The sequence below is a fragment of the Nymphalis io genome, chromosome 7 (genome assembly GCF_905147045.1).
Source record: "Nymphalis io chromosome 7, ilAglIoxx1.1, whole genome shotgun sequence".
Lineage (NCBI taxonomy): Eukaryota > Metazoa > Arthropoda > Insecta > Lepidoptera > Nymphalidae > Nymphalis > Nymphalis io.
In genome coordinates, this window is record NC_065894.1 from 174,607 (window position 1) to 191,878 (window position 17,272).

Consider the following 17,272-nt stretch of genomic DNA (forward strand, 5'->3'; position numbering starts at 1 on the left):
CCGTCGGTCCGAGGACTATAATTGCAAACATGCGCTACTAAAAATGACTAACGGTAGACTTAAAAATATATTCTTATTTATCTTATTATTAGAAAATTAAAATCATTCATTTAACGTATTAACTTTTAATTAAGTAAAAAGCTTACCGAAAACTGCCGGAACATTAATATACACATTTTATTCCATTAAAGTACAGTGGATATATGATATAGTGAATTATATTATGTGTAACTCTTGTATTCAGTTTATTCGGTATCGATATTTGACATATTATTATACATTGAAAACTTATAATAGATGCGATACGATTCTAATATCAACGTGTTGCTAAGCCGGCTATCGATGATGCTTTAAAAAATGCATTTTAAAGTGAAGTAAATCTACTTATTTATACATCTATCTATTTGTAAAGTGAAATATAAGATTTTAGTTTGCTTTATAATCTATAATTATATCTAAATGTAGGTATTTTTACTATTTTATTTTTCAATCATAATGTAAGTCTAATAGCTAATTAAATTAAAAAAAAACAAAATGGCCGTCCCTTTGGTAGCAGCTGGCTAATATACCGCAGTTCTGATTGGCGACCGGCGGCTGCGCGCCTAATTATTGGTTAAAATAAAACAATAACGCCGCGTGCATTCAATTCAACTAATATGGCGGATGCATTTTATTGTTTTAAATCTATTAACGAATCGGATCGATCAGTTGTAATGGCGGCGTGATCGTACACGCTAGATTTTTTTGATGTCAATAAAACATTTTATTTCTTCTGTATTCGTTCTAATGTTATAAGCTATCAAAAATATTTGTAATTGTGATTGTAACGCGACAATATAGCTATTAAATCTGTGTTTGTAAAAGTGCAATGATTTAGCGTTGGATAATTTAAGGATGTGATTAAGTGTTATGTGAAATACCTACAAGATTTTTCTTTTGTTCAAAAGGCAGAAAAGAAAATTGCGGTAAGTTATGAAATGTTTTTATTTTTAAATACTTAGGTACCATACATATTTTTATTATTTTGTTATTATTTTAATATGTATACATCTTTTCATATTATTCAACCTTTAAAATTATTTTTATGTTCAGTATATTGTGTGTACTTTAGGTACTTTAGGTTACTGGTGGTAGGGCTTTGTGCTACTGGTGGTAGGGCTTTGTGCAAGCTCGTCTGGGTAGGTACCACCCACTCATCAGATATTCTACCGCAAAACAGCAATACTTGATATTGTTGTGTTCCGGTTTGAAGGGTGAGTGAGCCAGTGTAATTACAGGCACAAGGGACATAAAATCTTAGTTCCCAAGGTTGGTGGCGCATTGACATTTCTTACAATGCCAATGTCTAAGGGCGTTTGGTGACCACTTACCATGTGGTACCTTAGCATATGGTGGCCCATATGCTCGTCCACCTTCCTATTCTATAAAAAAAAAAAAAACAAAGCCTAAGTATAATCGTAATATCTTTATAAGCTTGTCTAGTTGCAGTATAAACCATTTAAAAAATATAAGGTAATACGGGGACTAACGTTCATGGTTCATGGTTAATTTAGATCAATGTCGAAGTCTATTCCTCTCAAAGAGATATACCAAAATCAATTTATTATATATTTTAAGATTAATATGATACAGAAGTTCAATAATTATGGCATCACGACAATGAAATAGTAATATTGGCTATTTATGTTGACATTTTAGTCTATAAAAATAGACTAAAATGTCAATTAAAAAAACTATAAAGTCTATAAGACAGTTACAATATGAAAATATTTAATAATATAATAACACATTATATTTCTATTTAACATATCTATATGTGTCTATAATTCCGTTCTGATAGGTAGTGATATTCTTTAGGGACCGAATTATTGAGATCAAATGCAGAATGAATTTAAATTATTTTTCACCGTACATATGGCTTTTAATGTGATCGGTTTTACCATTTATATTTTTCCGACTGAGTATGCTCTTAGCCTGATTGACCTCAATAATATTTATCTGGCCTGCATGATTTAGAAAAACAAAATATTTAATTAACGCCATCTACCGTTACCGGGTAGTATTATACGCACTTGAACAGCAACTTACACAGACAACGTATGTTCTTACTAAGTATATACTGTTTGTTAGCAGTAACCAATAAGTAATCGCATAATCTACTCGTGATGCGGCGCGCGGTCCCGCGAGATGTAATTTTCCGTGTTCCTGACTCCTATGTATCGGCATCTCGGTGGCGTCCCCATTTCCACGACACTCCAATGTGTTATTTCCATGTACGGAATGAAATATTTGTAACGAAGACATTTATATCTGTTATTTCCTTGTTTGTTTGTTGTTTTAAATTGCATTAATGAAACTGTTTTAAATCTCAATACACAGTATATGTCTAAGTATAGTTTGTATATAATCGCTAATCTATATAGTGATAGAATTATTTTATTTCCTTGATTTCATTTGAAGGTTTTAGATTCAGGTGATGTAACGCGAAATCAAAATCTCAATATTTTCTATTCAAGTTGGTTTTTATGAGCAGTTTTGAATCATCGTGTAACGGGATTAGATTATATGTAAAACTATCACCTGTTCTGAATATAGAATTTACCGATAAGAACCGACCAAAAACGTTGTGGTTAGGTACTTATAAGGAAGTTAATATATTCGTTAAATTGCTAGTTTAAAGAATCAGCATTCCACTGAACGGATCGCATAATACGTCTATATTTATGTCGACATAAATATAGACTTTCATATGTACTTACATACTGTTAAGATACGGCAGACTATTTTAGCAGATAGATAGAAGATAGCATATGGTTACTTTTACAGTTATAACTCGCTTTTTATAGTTTTATCAAATTAATTTCTGACAATTTCATTAACACTAAAAATATAAATAAATAAATGAAATTTATTGAAGGATTGAATCGTAAAGTAAGATGTAATAAGTTTATCAAAGTATTTTGTACCCTTTATCCATTTTATCTGCGAGAAAACAATGAGCCATTCCCCTCTAATCCGCACTGGCACAAAGTTACCCACTCAATGCGCTTAAGTCAAGGAGTCCATCGGCTGCACTCTCTACTTCCTCCCCCGCACTACAAGCTAATTGATTTGTCTTACAGCACTTTCATACGAGCTTACTTCCGGAGAACTGAGAGCTTATTTCATCAAGTTTGTGCAATTCACAACAAGCGCGTTCTACTACACAGTATAATGTATATATTTACAAACATATTTTTGAATATAATACAGATCTAAATACTCTAAGTCTGTGGGATTAACGATTTATAAATATACAATAAAATTAAAATATTTAATTTTATTGGCATAAAAGAGTAACTATGATGTTTCTCGCTGCTCATTCTCAGTAAAATCTACGTTTCGAAACGAATCTTTAATTGTGTATTGTAAAATTATAATTCAAAAGTCATTAGTGACACATAATTGAATTAATTATATATCTTTTTAATACTTAATGTTTATAAAAGATTGGGTTTTACACTCCTGTACCGGAAAAAGGTCGTACAGTCCAGATCCTGAACTGTGCACGTTGGTGTCGAATAATTGCCGTCTTATCGGGCTGCGAGAGGGAGAGTAAAGATATTGCACAATTGACATGTTGTCTCCAAACAATTATTTATGAAATATAATAATATAAAATAAAAGATTGGGTTTTACACTTCTGTACCGGAAAAAGGTCGTACAGTCCAGGTCCTGAACTGTGCACGTTGGTGTCGAATAATTGCCGTCTTATCGGGCTGCGAGAGGGAGAGTAAAGATATTGCACAATTGACATGTTGTCTCCAAACAATTATTTATGAAATATAATAATATAAAATAAAAGATTGGGTTTTACACTTCTGTACCGGAAAAAGGTCGTACAGTCCAGGTCCTGAACTGTGCACGTTGGTGTCGAATAATTGCCGTCTTATCGGGCTGCGAGAGGGAGAGTAAAGATATTGCACAATTGACATGTTGTCTCCGCACAATTACTTATGAAATATTCTAAATAACTTTATTTTTGTGAATTATTTAATTGGTTTGTTTAATTCGGTTAGTAGGACTTTATATTTAAATATATTTATAACTAACTACATTAGTATAATTGTAAGCATGAAACAGTATGAAGGAAACAGTTACCTAAATTTATAATAAAATAGATTCTTTTTATTTTCAGTAATTGTTTAATTAAAGCAGTTTAATTATTTCGTAGAATCATTACGAATTGACAATAAAATATAAATGTACATCAATAAAGATATTCTATTTATAAAATCAAAATATTTATATTTAATTTAAAAAAACCTTATATTTTAGCACAGCTTTCGAGATAAACTAGTGGTTTTGAAAATAAACGTATAACATTATATTATTGATGGGTAATTTGAAACCAAATACTAAATATATTAAAAATAATAGATTTATAATTTGTTGTTACATGAATCTAGTGTCCGGTGAAAAATAATAAAAATAGATTGACTTGAACAACTTAAGTAAACATATCTTACTAATATTATACCATGATCTATTGTATTACGAATTGAGATATGTTTTAATGCAACGCCCTATAACCGTTCATTTATACGGATGCTATCAAAAAACAAAACTCAGCTTAAATGTTGGTTATGTCGTACATGACGCAGATTGTGTACCTTTATTTAATATGAATAATAAAACTGCTCTAAATGTTTTACTTAAAAATATGTCGAGCAAATCTATAACTTTATTGATACATTAGAATTGTATATAAATATTTCTTATGTAATCCACCAAGATATTTGAACAATATTACCTTATGTTTGTTAGCTTAAAATACATTATGCATTTCTGATAGGTCTCCATCGGCACGAATGTTAATCGAAAATAATTATTTTTATAGCTAAGAAGTAAATATTTGCTTATTTGTTAAGCCACTTAGCAAACAGGATACAATTTATAACAAAATAATGTGCTATAATTTAGGAAACGAAAATCAAAATAATAAACAAATATTTAAGTATCAATTTATTAAAAAAAAAATACATTTTTTCAAGTAGTAGCTCTACATTCTGTTGCATTTAAAATAAAAAGTAAACTACAACATGAGTTATAATTAAAATCTATATATAAAAAAGGGAATCATTACTGAGAGAGGTCTATTTGCGATGAAGTCATTAATGGCATCGATACGATATCTGTAAATGCATAATAAAAGGTGTGAACCCTGCGCCGGCACGCCCACCACCAACCACCGACTAAGGTTTTTTAATCAACGCCTGTCATTAGTATGCGGTATAATGGCGTACACACACAGGCGCAGCGCGCGGCCACGCCGGCTCTACTCAGCGCTCAGTACTCACGAGGCGTAATGCGCTTACTTGTCGCTACTCTACAATACTCTACAATACACTAGCATTTTTGTCGTATTAGCGTTTTAGCGCCTCTTATGCGCTACATTTCATTGTGAATATTATAAGAACATACGTATGTATGATATACATATTAAAGCTGTGATTCTAAAGCCTTTACTATATTTTCAGACTTGCGATCAATATTTTTTAAAAACGATATTACTATTTCAACAATATTAAAATAATTATATTTAATTACAAATAATATTCTGGGACATTTTTCACACACGGTCATCTGATCCCAAATTAAGCTTGTACAGAGCTTGTGCTATGGAAACCAGACAACTGATACACTACATATTTTTGTAAATACATACTTATATAGATAATTACACCCAGACTCAAGACAAACAGACATGTTCATGCACACAAATGTCTGTCCTGGGTGGGAATCGAACCCACAACCGTGAAAGGGAAGTATCTACCAACCACGCCAACCGGCTCGTCATTAAACAACAACGTCACAAAGATATGCTGATGCAGGTAAATATAGTAGGTACTTGTTAAATTGTAAATATCATATCAGCTTAGTGATATTATGAATCAATTTTATTGGAAGATAGCGGGTTTGAATCATGTCTCATAGCTATAGTGCTTATAATTCAAATTATCTTCATAATATTCGTATTAAAATTCGTATATTGCATGACCAAGGTTACATTATGATGTTACACTTTTATTAGATACATGTCTCTATCTGCCAAACAATGGTTTTAATTAAATAGTTTTGATAGAGTAAGTATTTCATAGTATCGACTCTGTAACTGTAAACTCGGTGGTGACAGACTCATCAATTTTATCAACAATAGAAACAAAAACGGTGGTACAGCAAAATACAGTGAGGGAATATGTATGTGTATATAACATATTATATTATTTATATATAAATTCAGTAAGACAAAACAGTTCAGTAAGTTTTTCGTTTCAGTTTGTCAACCAATTTTCTTATCTTTTTTTAATAATGGGAGCTATTGACGAGCTCTATTGGTATCAATAAAATAAATTGGTAATAACAGTAGAATATAAAATGTTCCAATTATGTAAACATATATTAAACTCGAATATTCTGTAATGGTCAATTGATTCTTATTCTTATCCTTAATTTTGAGAACTAATCGAACACTAGTTTAAGCGAACATCTGATGTAATAGTGCCCCGTGTGGGTATATTTACCAATCTGCAGTGTATCAACGAATGAAGAATTAACTAACGAATAATCACCATTATTTACAACATAATAATTTACATAACAATCTTATACTGTTAATATGCGAGTAAGTGAAATCCCTCTGTTACATTATGCTGTTAGGTAATACCGCTTGTATCATCTGTGGGAGGGTGTAGTGGAATACGAGGATCAACAATACAATATTATATGTTCATATATTTGCACACCTAAAAGTAGAATTGAAGGCACAAGTGGATGAAGGTGTCACAAAACAAAAAGATGGTTTTAAGTAATTGGTAGTTTTATGTTTTTGAATTGATGACTTATTTGTGTACGTAGGCCTTCCATCTACTATGTTGATAGCTCTTTAAGTTTTGAACATGTTTGATGAGCATGAGCTGAAGATACCATTATGCTTCAATAAATTGAAAATGCTCATAAGTATTCAATTGTATGTGAAAGATGAAAATGAAAATATTATTTTGTGAGCTGCAAGCATTTCGCATCAGTTATCGTCGGACAGTCGAACGGTTTAAATAAAAAGTCACAGCAACTTTTTAGTTTTAGTGATTTACTACTAAATCGTTTGCTCGTGTCTGGCTCTGATGTCGATGAGCTAAATCATCCTAAAAAATGAGGAGGCCTTAGATGTAGTTGTGAAAATCGAGAAAAATCTTCTTAACATTTCAATTTTATCATTAATTCAGCGCGTTTATTTGGTTCATAATAACTAATACGAACGACAACTGGCTAGATATTTAAGTAGCTGTTTTATAGCTAAAGGTTTCATAAAAATTCATGAAATAATAATTAGATATCTTGTTTATATAATAACATACATTTGCATTAATATTTTTGCCATAATTTTTAATATAATTGCCAAAAACCAAAATATATTTAAGTCATCTGTTTTTGGAGTCTTAGTCCTAGATATCCTGGCTCATCGATTTCCTTCGTGCTTATTAAGAAAACATATTACATGAGCAAACTATATAGCACACCATCTTTAATATTATTGAATCGTTCTAAAGAGCAAAGGAAACATATCAAATGACTATTTTTTATAGTCGTATACATTTTAATTAATCGAACGTTTTAAGTGGCTGGCTTGTGTTCATGACATGAATACACAGTCTGATAAACTAAAAACTCTAGATGTGGATTCCTCTTTAATATTTCTTTACTTCTACACTGGTGAAATCATATAGGTATATACAACTTTTAGTACCAAACACGAAAATCTGTAATGTAACAAAGCGGTGCTTCCATATTGGACGTGGTCTTTTTTTGTTTCTTTTTAGAAATTAAATAATTTCGCGTTGCTCGCCAGCTCCCAAGACATATCAACGTTGATGTGTAAACAAACAACATTATATTAGTGTAATTGAAATGCGAGTAGATGTGAAACAATATGAGGTACACTATCTGACCAAGCCAGTGCCACGTCGACAGACGATTAACTGTCTGTAATAAATGGCTAACAAGCAGCCCTTGTGGTTTCGTATTTGTGACATAGAAACTACTTTTTGTTCATTCAAATATTCACAAATGTTCACGTGCCTCACCTCGTGGATATCCACCAAGTTGGATGCTGTGTTTGTGAGGATTATCTTTGTGACTTAAGGTTTGAATCCAGTACCTCGGGATTTGCGGCTTTATATCTAGCTACTAGACCAATGAGGTAGTCACGTTCACAAGTTAAGATAAGATAAGAGACTATCTGAATACATCGATATTATTTTTATTTTGATAATATCGATCGAAGTATTTACCTTTTCCGTTTTTTTTTCTCTTATATATGGTTATATATGTCTAAGAGGCTTACACAAAAGAACTGAATACACTGTACAATGTATTTAGTTCTTCAATTAATGATTAAAATAATTAACTATAAATCAGGTTATATTACGCTTTAAATTTTTTTAAAGTAATCAATTATTGAAGATACAAATTATTTAAGTGTTTTTAATAATGTTCAGCTTAGTTCACCATAGGCTACATCTTTTCTTTTCATAACAAACCGCAAAACACGCTATAGTTGTTACCATAAACCTATCGTCATGCAACCCGTGAAGTTTCAAAGCATACTAGTCTTTTAAAAAAACTAGCTAACAGTCACGCTGGTCGGAGGCAAAAGGCAAAATGCCTAGAACGGGGATCGCAATTATGCACCCTCGGGGGAGGGGCCTCGTAAAAATGTGTTGTGGCCATGACTCGCTAGGGTTGTGCCATGAACATCGAACAGTCTCTATTAACTAACGTCTAGTGAAGCTACTGCTTTTTAGGAAATATATTTTTTAACGAATTATTTCTATGGTATTTTTTTAATAATATAAAATTAACAAAAGTGATTCAAATTTTAGTTAGTCTAGTTGTGGTAATTTCACATAATTTCTGAAATGTGAAATAAATTGTTCTAAGAGATTTAACAATAGAATATATTATTTTTTGAGACCTCCAAATACATTTTTTTTATTTTTATAGGTTTTACTCTATTTGAGAAACTTTGCTTGAAAAAATATTATTATTTAATTGAATAGTTAAAAATGATCGCCTTAAATTATATTTCAAAATCACATTTCGGAATTAATTAAAGCGAATGTATAATAAAATAAAAGTATATATTTTTTTATATATTTTTATATAATTCGATACCGAAGTTACTAAAAGCTCAACAATAAGTCCATCTCAATTACGGGCATCAATAAAGATACATCAAGTTGATTCATACACTCGCAACTTCTCACAATCGACGACTAAGAGGATTGCTTCTGTATCGCCGGTCACTAACTCGATTTGTGGATAAAAGCCGAGCAGTAAGTAAGACTAACTGATATTAATGTTACGAATATCGGGAGATACGAACTCGCCATTTGATTAACCGTCCGCTACTCGACTGTGGAGCGGACAAGGAGAGTCATGCGAGATCTGTTTTATTTACTTTACACTAATAAACAAATATACTTCACTCGAGTAGAATCTTGCAAGCGCTTTTGTTTTTTTTGACAAGATTAATTTAAATGCAAAGCTACCATCGATTTGGAATGTATAGTAAGCTTAAAACAACCGGCAAAAAGTTAAGTAGATACTCTTATCCATCCATAAATTGACATAATTGTATTAATTGTATACCAACCGAGATGGCCCAGTGGTTAGAACGCGTGAATCTTAACCGTTGATCGTGGTTTCAAATCTGGGCATGCACCACTGAATTTTCAGTGAAGTAAAACATCGTGAGGAAACCTGCATGTTTCTAATTTCACTGAAATTCTGCCACATGTGTATTCCACCCACACGCATTGGAGCAGCGTGGTTAAATAAGCTCCAAACCTTCTCCTTAAAAAGACAGAGGCATTCACTGGCTGTTACTCACTTATATAGAAAATTAAGTAATACCAACTCTATACTTTTCTCCATCGTAAGTAATACGAATTTTCTATCTGATGTATTTGTAGATAATATGGAGCTGAGGTTATCTAAGTGTGTATATTTACGAGATCATTGGACAATAAATCGAGTCACATTAATGACACTAATGAAAAACGAGCTAAAGATGTATAATACTTTCATAGTTTATGATCTTAAAGCCCCCCCTCACTTCATGCGGGGAAAACACATTTATGCGAATTTCCAGCGAAAAAAAGTATAACTCAACTGAAATTGCCCCGCAGAATTTTTCATGCAATTATATATACATACTAAATATATATACTACACTCTGCCACGCAGAGCGCTTTTTTATAGATCGATTAGGTACTTAAATCGCAGTTTGCACCTCTGTATTTTCCTAAATCTGTGGTTGTAAGGTGTTTTAAAAAAACAAATAATATATCTGCCAATTCTTTATGAGGAAGTGTAGGCTATATATGGTATTTGACAGAAGGCTTCTGTAATAAGAAGTGGTTAAAACAAATAAAATATAAAACCTATAATTTGATTGAACCAATAAAAACATATGAAGTCACATACACAGAACAGGGACACATGGGTCTGTTCTTTAATTCCATGGATTATGAAGTGGTTAGCGGAAAAGCAAAAGACATATTGCGAAAACCTGAATGTAGAGTTCATTACCCATAGAGCTGTTTATTTATTTACTAGGTACGTTTACTATAAAAATAAATATAAAATAGATATCGATTACACGCTTTAATTTTGCGATATAACCTTTTTTCATTTCTAAAAAATGAAACCGGTTCAATTTGCTTTTACGTATTTTATTGAAATTCTGATATATTTTTATAAATAAGGATCACATAAATTGTATCCGCGGATAAACGGAAGCATAAGATAGTGATAATGGTTGCTCATTTTTAAAATAAACGGATGAATTAAGCGATCAATAAGTCATGAAATTATCCCTTATGCATTTTCTATTTATTTGCCTACTTATTGTGAAATAGCTCTTCCAATAGTCCAATAGGTATATTTTATTTGTAAGCTCATAGATCAATTAATATCGTTGTTTTTATATTTCAAGAACTGGGCACCATCATCCGCTTGTTGGACGGCTAAGATATTGACAGTAAAAGAAATACATTCCTTTCATTGTCAATGCGCAGTCAATTGTGGATAATCTAAGGTGTTCCAACAACCAGAATACAACATTATAAAGTATTGCACATTCACCATAAAATAAACGACGAGTTGTAGCGTGGGTAGCACCAGGGAGACAGTCCTACCATAAAGTCAAATAAATTTAATCATATTTGATAAAAGCGATGAATGTTTGAACTGAAATAAAAAATTTAATGAGAAAAGAAAGCAAAACTATTTATAGTATTTTTTTTAATTCAGAAATTCATTAATAAATCAGTAAAATCATATCTGAATAAAGTTTCTCATTCTAGAATAGTTCTACAGGACTTCAATGACGTACTAATGTACTCGTCGAACTCATAAGTTCGATGCTAGTCTCTTTGAATATTATGTAATGTAATCAACGTAAATTAATTATGTCTTGATGTCTTTTTGAAAAAAAAATCTTTCCTATCCCACTAATATAATAAATGTCTCAATAAAAAATATTTCAAAAGAGAGACACATATGTACACGGCAGATATTCATCCTGCACGTGCAGAGTTCATTACACAACCACAAATTAACACATAAAAAATTGGTAGATAAAAGTGGTAATTTGGCTAAGATTCATAATATATTCTAATAATTGGACCATCTCGGCTCTTATACCGACTAAATACGGCAACCAACAATATACTCTTCGCAAAACATTGTCTTAGAGATTCAAAAATGCACTCATACACATAAACGCATGACTTATCCAAACATTTGTGATCAACCGATGATATAAGTCAGTAAAAGTGACACGGCACTCTTGGGTTGTTACGTTAAAATGAATAATACTTTTCTACTTTAATTGTCAATTTTGACGTCAACAATTACTAATATAGCAGATGTCCATTGTATTTAATAAAACGTATTGTTAGGTGCGGGAAATGATTAATTTGACGCGCCGTCCGTCCGTCAAGCGAACAATGGCTGGACGAGTCATTATAATAGGAGCGCTGATCAAATCTAACAAACAAACAACTCGACAGTACGTTGATGTGTTTTAGTTAATTGTAAACGATTATTACCGGCACATTAAATATTAATTACTATTTATAACATGCATTATTATCTTATCTATATAAATACGTATTTACAAAAGAAAAGTAGTATATGTATTATATCAGTTGTCTGATTTCCATAGTACGAGCTCTGCTTAGTTTGGGATCAGGTAACCGAGTGTGAATAATGTCCCCGGATATTATTATTATTATATACACGTTACTTTCATTGATCTTTTTATATTTGTTTTAATGTTTCAATCTCGATTTTAATTTGATTATTTAAATTTTATTTTGTTTACAAGAAGTATATTGATAACAGATAGACAGTGCTCCAAACCATTTCCTTTATTGGAGAGGAGAATCTCTTCAAGAGCTTACCTACCACGTTGAAACACTGGTTTGTGACAGAATTTTATCCCACCATGGAGGGTTGGTTATACTTATTTTTTCGTTAAATATTACTCTAATACACCTTGCATGTATTGTTCAGTAAGCAACCCTTAGAGCAAGACGGCATGAAACCACAGCTAACGCCTGAACATCGCTACATATATATATAATAAAAAGATTTACATATATGATTTAAAATATTTTTATTAAACTTATATTTTTATTTAATGTTTTTCAAAGATTATTTTACTATTTACATATTTTTATAAATTTAATTGCTGTTTAATTAATATTCTTTTGCAACGTAGAATAGTATCGAGTTGATGTGACAAAACATTCATATTTTATAATATATTATTAGTTCTAGGTTTAAATGTGATAAAATGTTTATATAATTACTTAAGTTATAGTTAAATTACATAATCTTAAATAAATTTACTTTTATATTCGTTTTAGTTTGAAAACATTCTTTTAATTTACTTTCTTAATGTCTTCGGTAATTCTTTTTGCGGTACACATACATAAAAATTAATGTTTATTTTCTTCACATTATACGCTCACGCCTCGTGTATCCGATTTAGTTGAAACTGAACAGTAGTTATTGGCACAGAGGTAAAAATTTCTTATATTGAATCATCAAAAACGCAATTGATTTAATACACAAAAATATGAAGAACATTGCGATGCACGTCTGCTATTGGCCTGCATTCGAAAGAATATGTCATAGCGGAGCTTGATAATATCGTGATTAATCACTTTAACTTAACTTTAATTATAATAAGAACAATATTTATGAAAATTGTATTGGGTTTCTTGACGGCTAAATATAATCTACATTCTGAACCAGTCATGGCTTTATATTTAATTTGCTTTCTCACATACCGATTTAAAATTGCTTGTAACAGTCTACTTGAATGAAATACCTAAAATAAAAAAGTTATCAAAGCATAGTCACTATAATGTCCAAAGTTAAAGCCTTAAAAAGTGAAAACAAAGTAATATAAGTATAAATAACCTAATTATATTATAAGATTCAACATTCACAAGTTAAAACTCGAAGCAGCTCAGTGTAGCGTCGCGGGCGCCACATAACAGTTAGGTTCAGCTTGAATTCACAACAAAGTAGTTCTCAGAGGTTGTCTCCCGCGAGAGACAATAAGCGCCACTAAAAAGCGCTCTCACTGAAAAGCCACCTCTCTCTCATCACGGTGTTTTGTTCTATTTTTCGTCTTGAGTCTTGTCTGTTGGAGTCTGGCCGGCGCTTAACAAAACATTGTGTCTCGTACGGCTGACACGGCGCGCACACATACCTTGCTTATGGTACTATATTTTTTCATTAAAAAATTTTTTTTCTAGCGGAAAACACATTTGAATACGTGGTCGAGTGAAATGGGCCGCCAACCTCTCATAGTGTCTCAGATACAATGTCCCTTCTGCTCGTAATAACACAACGATCAAGTCGATGTGATGTGTTAAAAAAAATAAAACACTCAAATATGCTATTAAAAAGTACTACCAAATCTATTTTAGAAATTTTTGCAATAAAAACTACGCAAGATTGTATGGTTATCAAAATATTGACGGTCCACGATGGTAGCTGCACACAAACAGAGCGGCTCGGGTTACCACCACAATGGCCGCTCCACCATTGTGAAATGAATGTTGGACCGTGTGGAGTTCACACGATGCTTTTTTTGCGGACTCGTGATCCGTCGTGCCTTCTCGTACCTGTGCCGTAAATGCACCTATATATAGTATACTTCGTATACTATATTAAACAACAGATATTAATTAATATATATCACATTATTAATTACACGTTATATTTTGGTTAGGAAACTAAAAATAATTATTCAATGCTGATATTATTTTTACAAAAAATATTATTATTGTTTTGATTTCATTTATACTATATATCGAGGGATTCTCGACATATTTCGGAAAGACTACGGTTCTCATCGTCACCTCACTGAAATATCGGGCATTCCTTGAACACTCAGTTACGTCTCGTTTAGTAACAAAATGCTTTGTAAAGATATTTGATATTATTACAGCGAATATTATTTTGAAATTTTATATAGATTAATATATGTAATTTAGCTAAAATAACAAACTTGACAGTTCCATTTCAAGTTTTGTCCCTGTCATACTTACACTATCGTTTTTGATTAGAAAGAATAAGATTCTCTGAATAATATTTTGATAAATAATTTACTTCTTCATGTATTTTAGGTTATTTTCATTCACATTAATTATTACACATAATTAAATTAATGTGTTGAGTATCATACTGGTGCTGGGGTTTTGTGTGATGCCCGTTTGTGTTGGTACTACCAACTTATTAGTCATTGTTTTGCGATGCACAAGAGACTTGACGCCTTCAGAACTATGAAATCTTATTTGATGTAACATTCTCATAGTGCCTTTTTAGTGCATTGCACATTGGTTACCACTTACAGTCATCGTCTGCCCTTCTTCCAAATTAAGCCCCACACCACATATTTTCGTGAAAGTGTAATATTACAAAGATTTTTCCTGTTGCGAATAACTTTCTATTTTTCCCCTTGCATACATAACAGCATGTCGATTCCGACTCTTCCAAACTCGTTGCATCTATATATTTACATAATCGGATATTATCTTCATTATCTCGGAGGCTGAAGTGTCCACTCGAAGATTGATTGGCGTGCCGCGGCCGTCGTTACGATCAAAGGTGCGGACTGGCGACGTTCCCCACGGCTTGCGTCTCTACTAATTAATTTTTAACTATCTCTCTAGTTATGTTTCATACATGGGGAGTGTTTCTGTCATCACTCCAGTGTTGTATTTGTTTTTATTATTTATATAAGTGAGTTATCGGTCAACCGCGGTTGAATTTAACGAGATGGTGGTAGCTTTGCAATCAGATAAATTTATTTTGTAAAATTACATTTTAATAGTGCTTGTTTGAATAAAGCTAATTTTCAGATTACATTTTTGTTTATACTTAAATAAACAAGTACAGACTAAACTCTACAGTGTAAGTATAGAACTAGGAGCAATAAATAACGAATATACGAAAGGGAGGAAGCGTCCCCTACATTTCGATAGCGCCATCTAGTGCTAAAAGATTTGCTTAGTAATAGTTAGAAACATTTTCTTATATGATTAATATAACTAAATAACTTTAATAATAAGTATTATCTTTTAATAAGACCAATAATATTATTAATATTTTATAATAAAAATAATCATTTAAGTGAGTATTACTTTTCTTTTTTTAAAAGCGGTAGTTTTTTCTCTTTCATTAGAATATTTAGGCAACATCGATAGTGACTAAATGTTGTGAGGGATGATATGAGAGAGCACGATCTCACTAAGGAGGACGATTTAGATCGGGCAAAGTGGAGGCGTAGATGCAGGAAACCCTGGCGTTACTAGGCCGGGAAAACTCTGGGCAGAAGAAGAAGAAGAAGATCGATAGTGACTAAATATATATAATAAGAAATAAAAGCGCTACTAATTATTCGCAGTGTAAGTCTAATATGTCAATTGTAAATAGTCCCGATGACTGTCAATAAAGAAATCATCCGTCATATGATACAATAAGATGTCACAGACGTGACAAACTAAAACTTTTTATTGATATAACAATAAAAACCGCCGGTAAAACCTTGTTGTAATAAATTGTTTTCCATTATTGGTAGGTAATTATTTTGATTAGTGAATGATTTTTAGAAATAACAATAACCTACTGTTTTCTTAGGTAGGTATTACAATTGAAATTGGGTATAGTTTCATAAAATATATTTTTGATAAAGGTTAGGACTAAGTTAGTAGGATAGTAAAGATAAAAAATATAGAATATTTGAAATCATTTAAATACACTTTTGTCATTGTAATGTATGGGTAACTAAGTATGTATGTATGTATGTAGGTATAACCAAGGAATAATGTAGATAGGTACTTATATATATTTAGAAACAAACCAAATAAACACAAAATCAAAGTGCTTACTGGTAGCTATTAGAGTCAACTATTCAACTGTCAGCTCTTGCATCAGATCACCTGGGCGGTATCTACTGAACTATTAAATTGTAGCACGAATTACACACCCACCCGTAAAGTTTTAAATGCGACAATAGAAGTTAGTTACTTTGATTTCATAGATTTATATCATATTGACTTTTTAGTTAGTTTTCTATATAAAATTAAGCTTAATATAAATCGTATAGACAAAAATTAGAAGTGTTTTACATAACTGTAAATATATATATATATCTTTAATTATTTTATTACCTACCTACCTACATTCTTTGAAAAAAAAATGTGGAAGAACTATTTTAATTTTACTTAAATTTAATAATTATATGTAAATTAGTAAGTTAGTTTGTAATGTAGTTTGTTTGTATTATGTGTGATTCCACCTCATCGTTCCCGACTCTTTTTGTACAATACAAGAGCAATACGAAGACGTCGTCAAAAGCCCACACAGGCTCGCCGACCAGACCTCATCAAAGGACGTCGAGTCGGAGCCGGTCCACTGCGAGCGTGTGAGTACACCTACATACGCTTTGTTTCGGCTTCGACTACACGAGGGCCACCACCGGCCTGTAGGTAATGTTCGATAATGGGACATTATACACTCGTGTGAAACGACGGACGAGCGTAAATTAATACTCCCTCTAGGCCATTGAGACTAACGAAATAAGGCGTAGGACACACCGGCTGGGAAATTACGCGCCTATCCACCTGCCGCTGATAATACGCGC

The 17,272-nt window shown here is 31.8% G+C and overlaps 1 protein-coding gene across 1 annotated transcript in view; it reads left to right on the forward strand.

Annotated features, from left to right (window-relative positions):
- The first annotated feature begins 357 nt into the window (after window positions 1–357).
- The window catches only part of LOC126769720 (visual system homeobox 2-like), a 121,122-nt gene continuing 104,207 nt past the window's right edge, over window positions 358–17,272 (forward strand). The window contains exons 1-2 of the mRNA XM_050488638.1: window positions 358–374; window positions 928–965. Of these exons, the coding sequence (XP_050344595.1) occupies window positions 358–374; window positions 928–965 (55 nt within the window). The remainder of the gene's footprint in view (window positions 375–927; window positions 966–17,272) is intronic.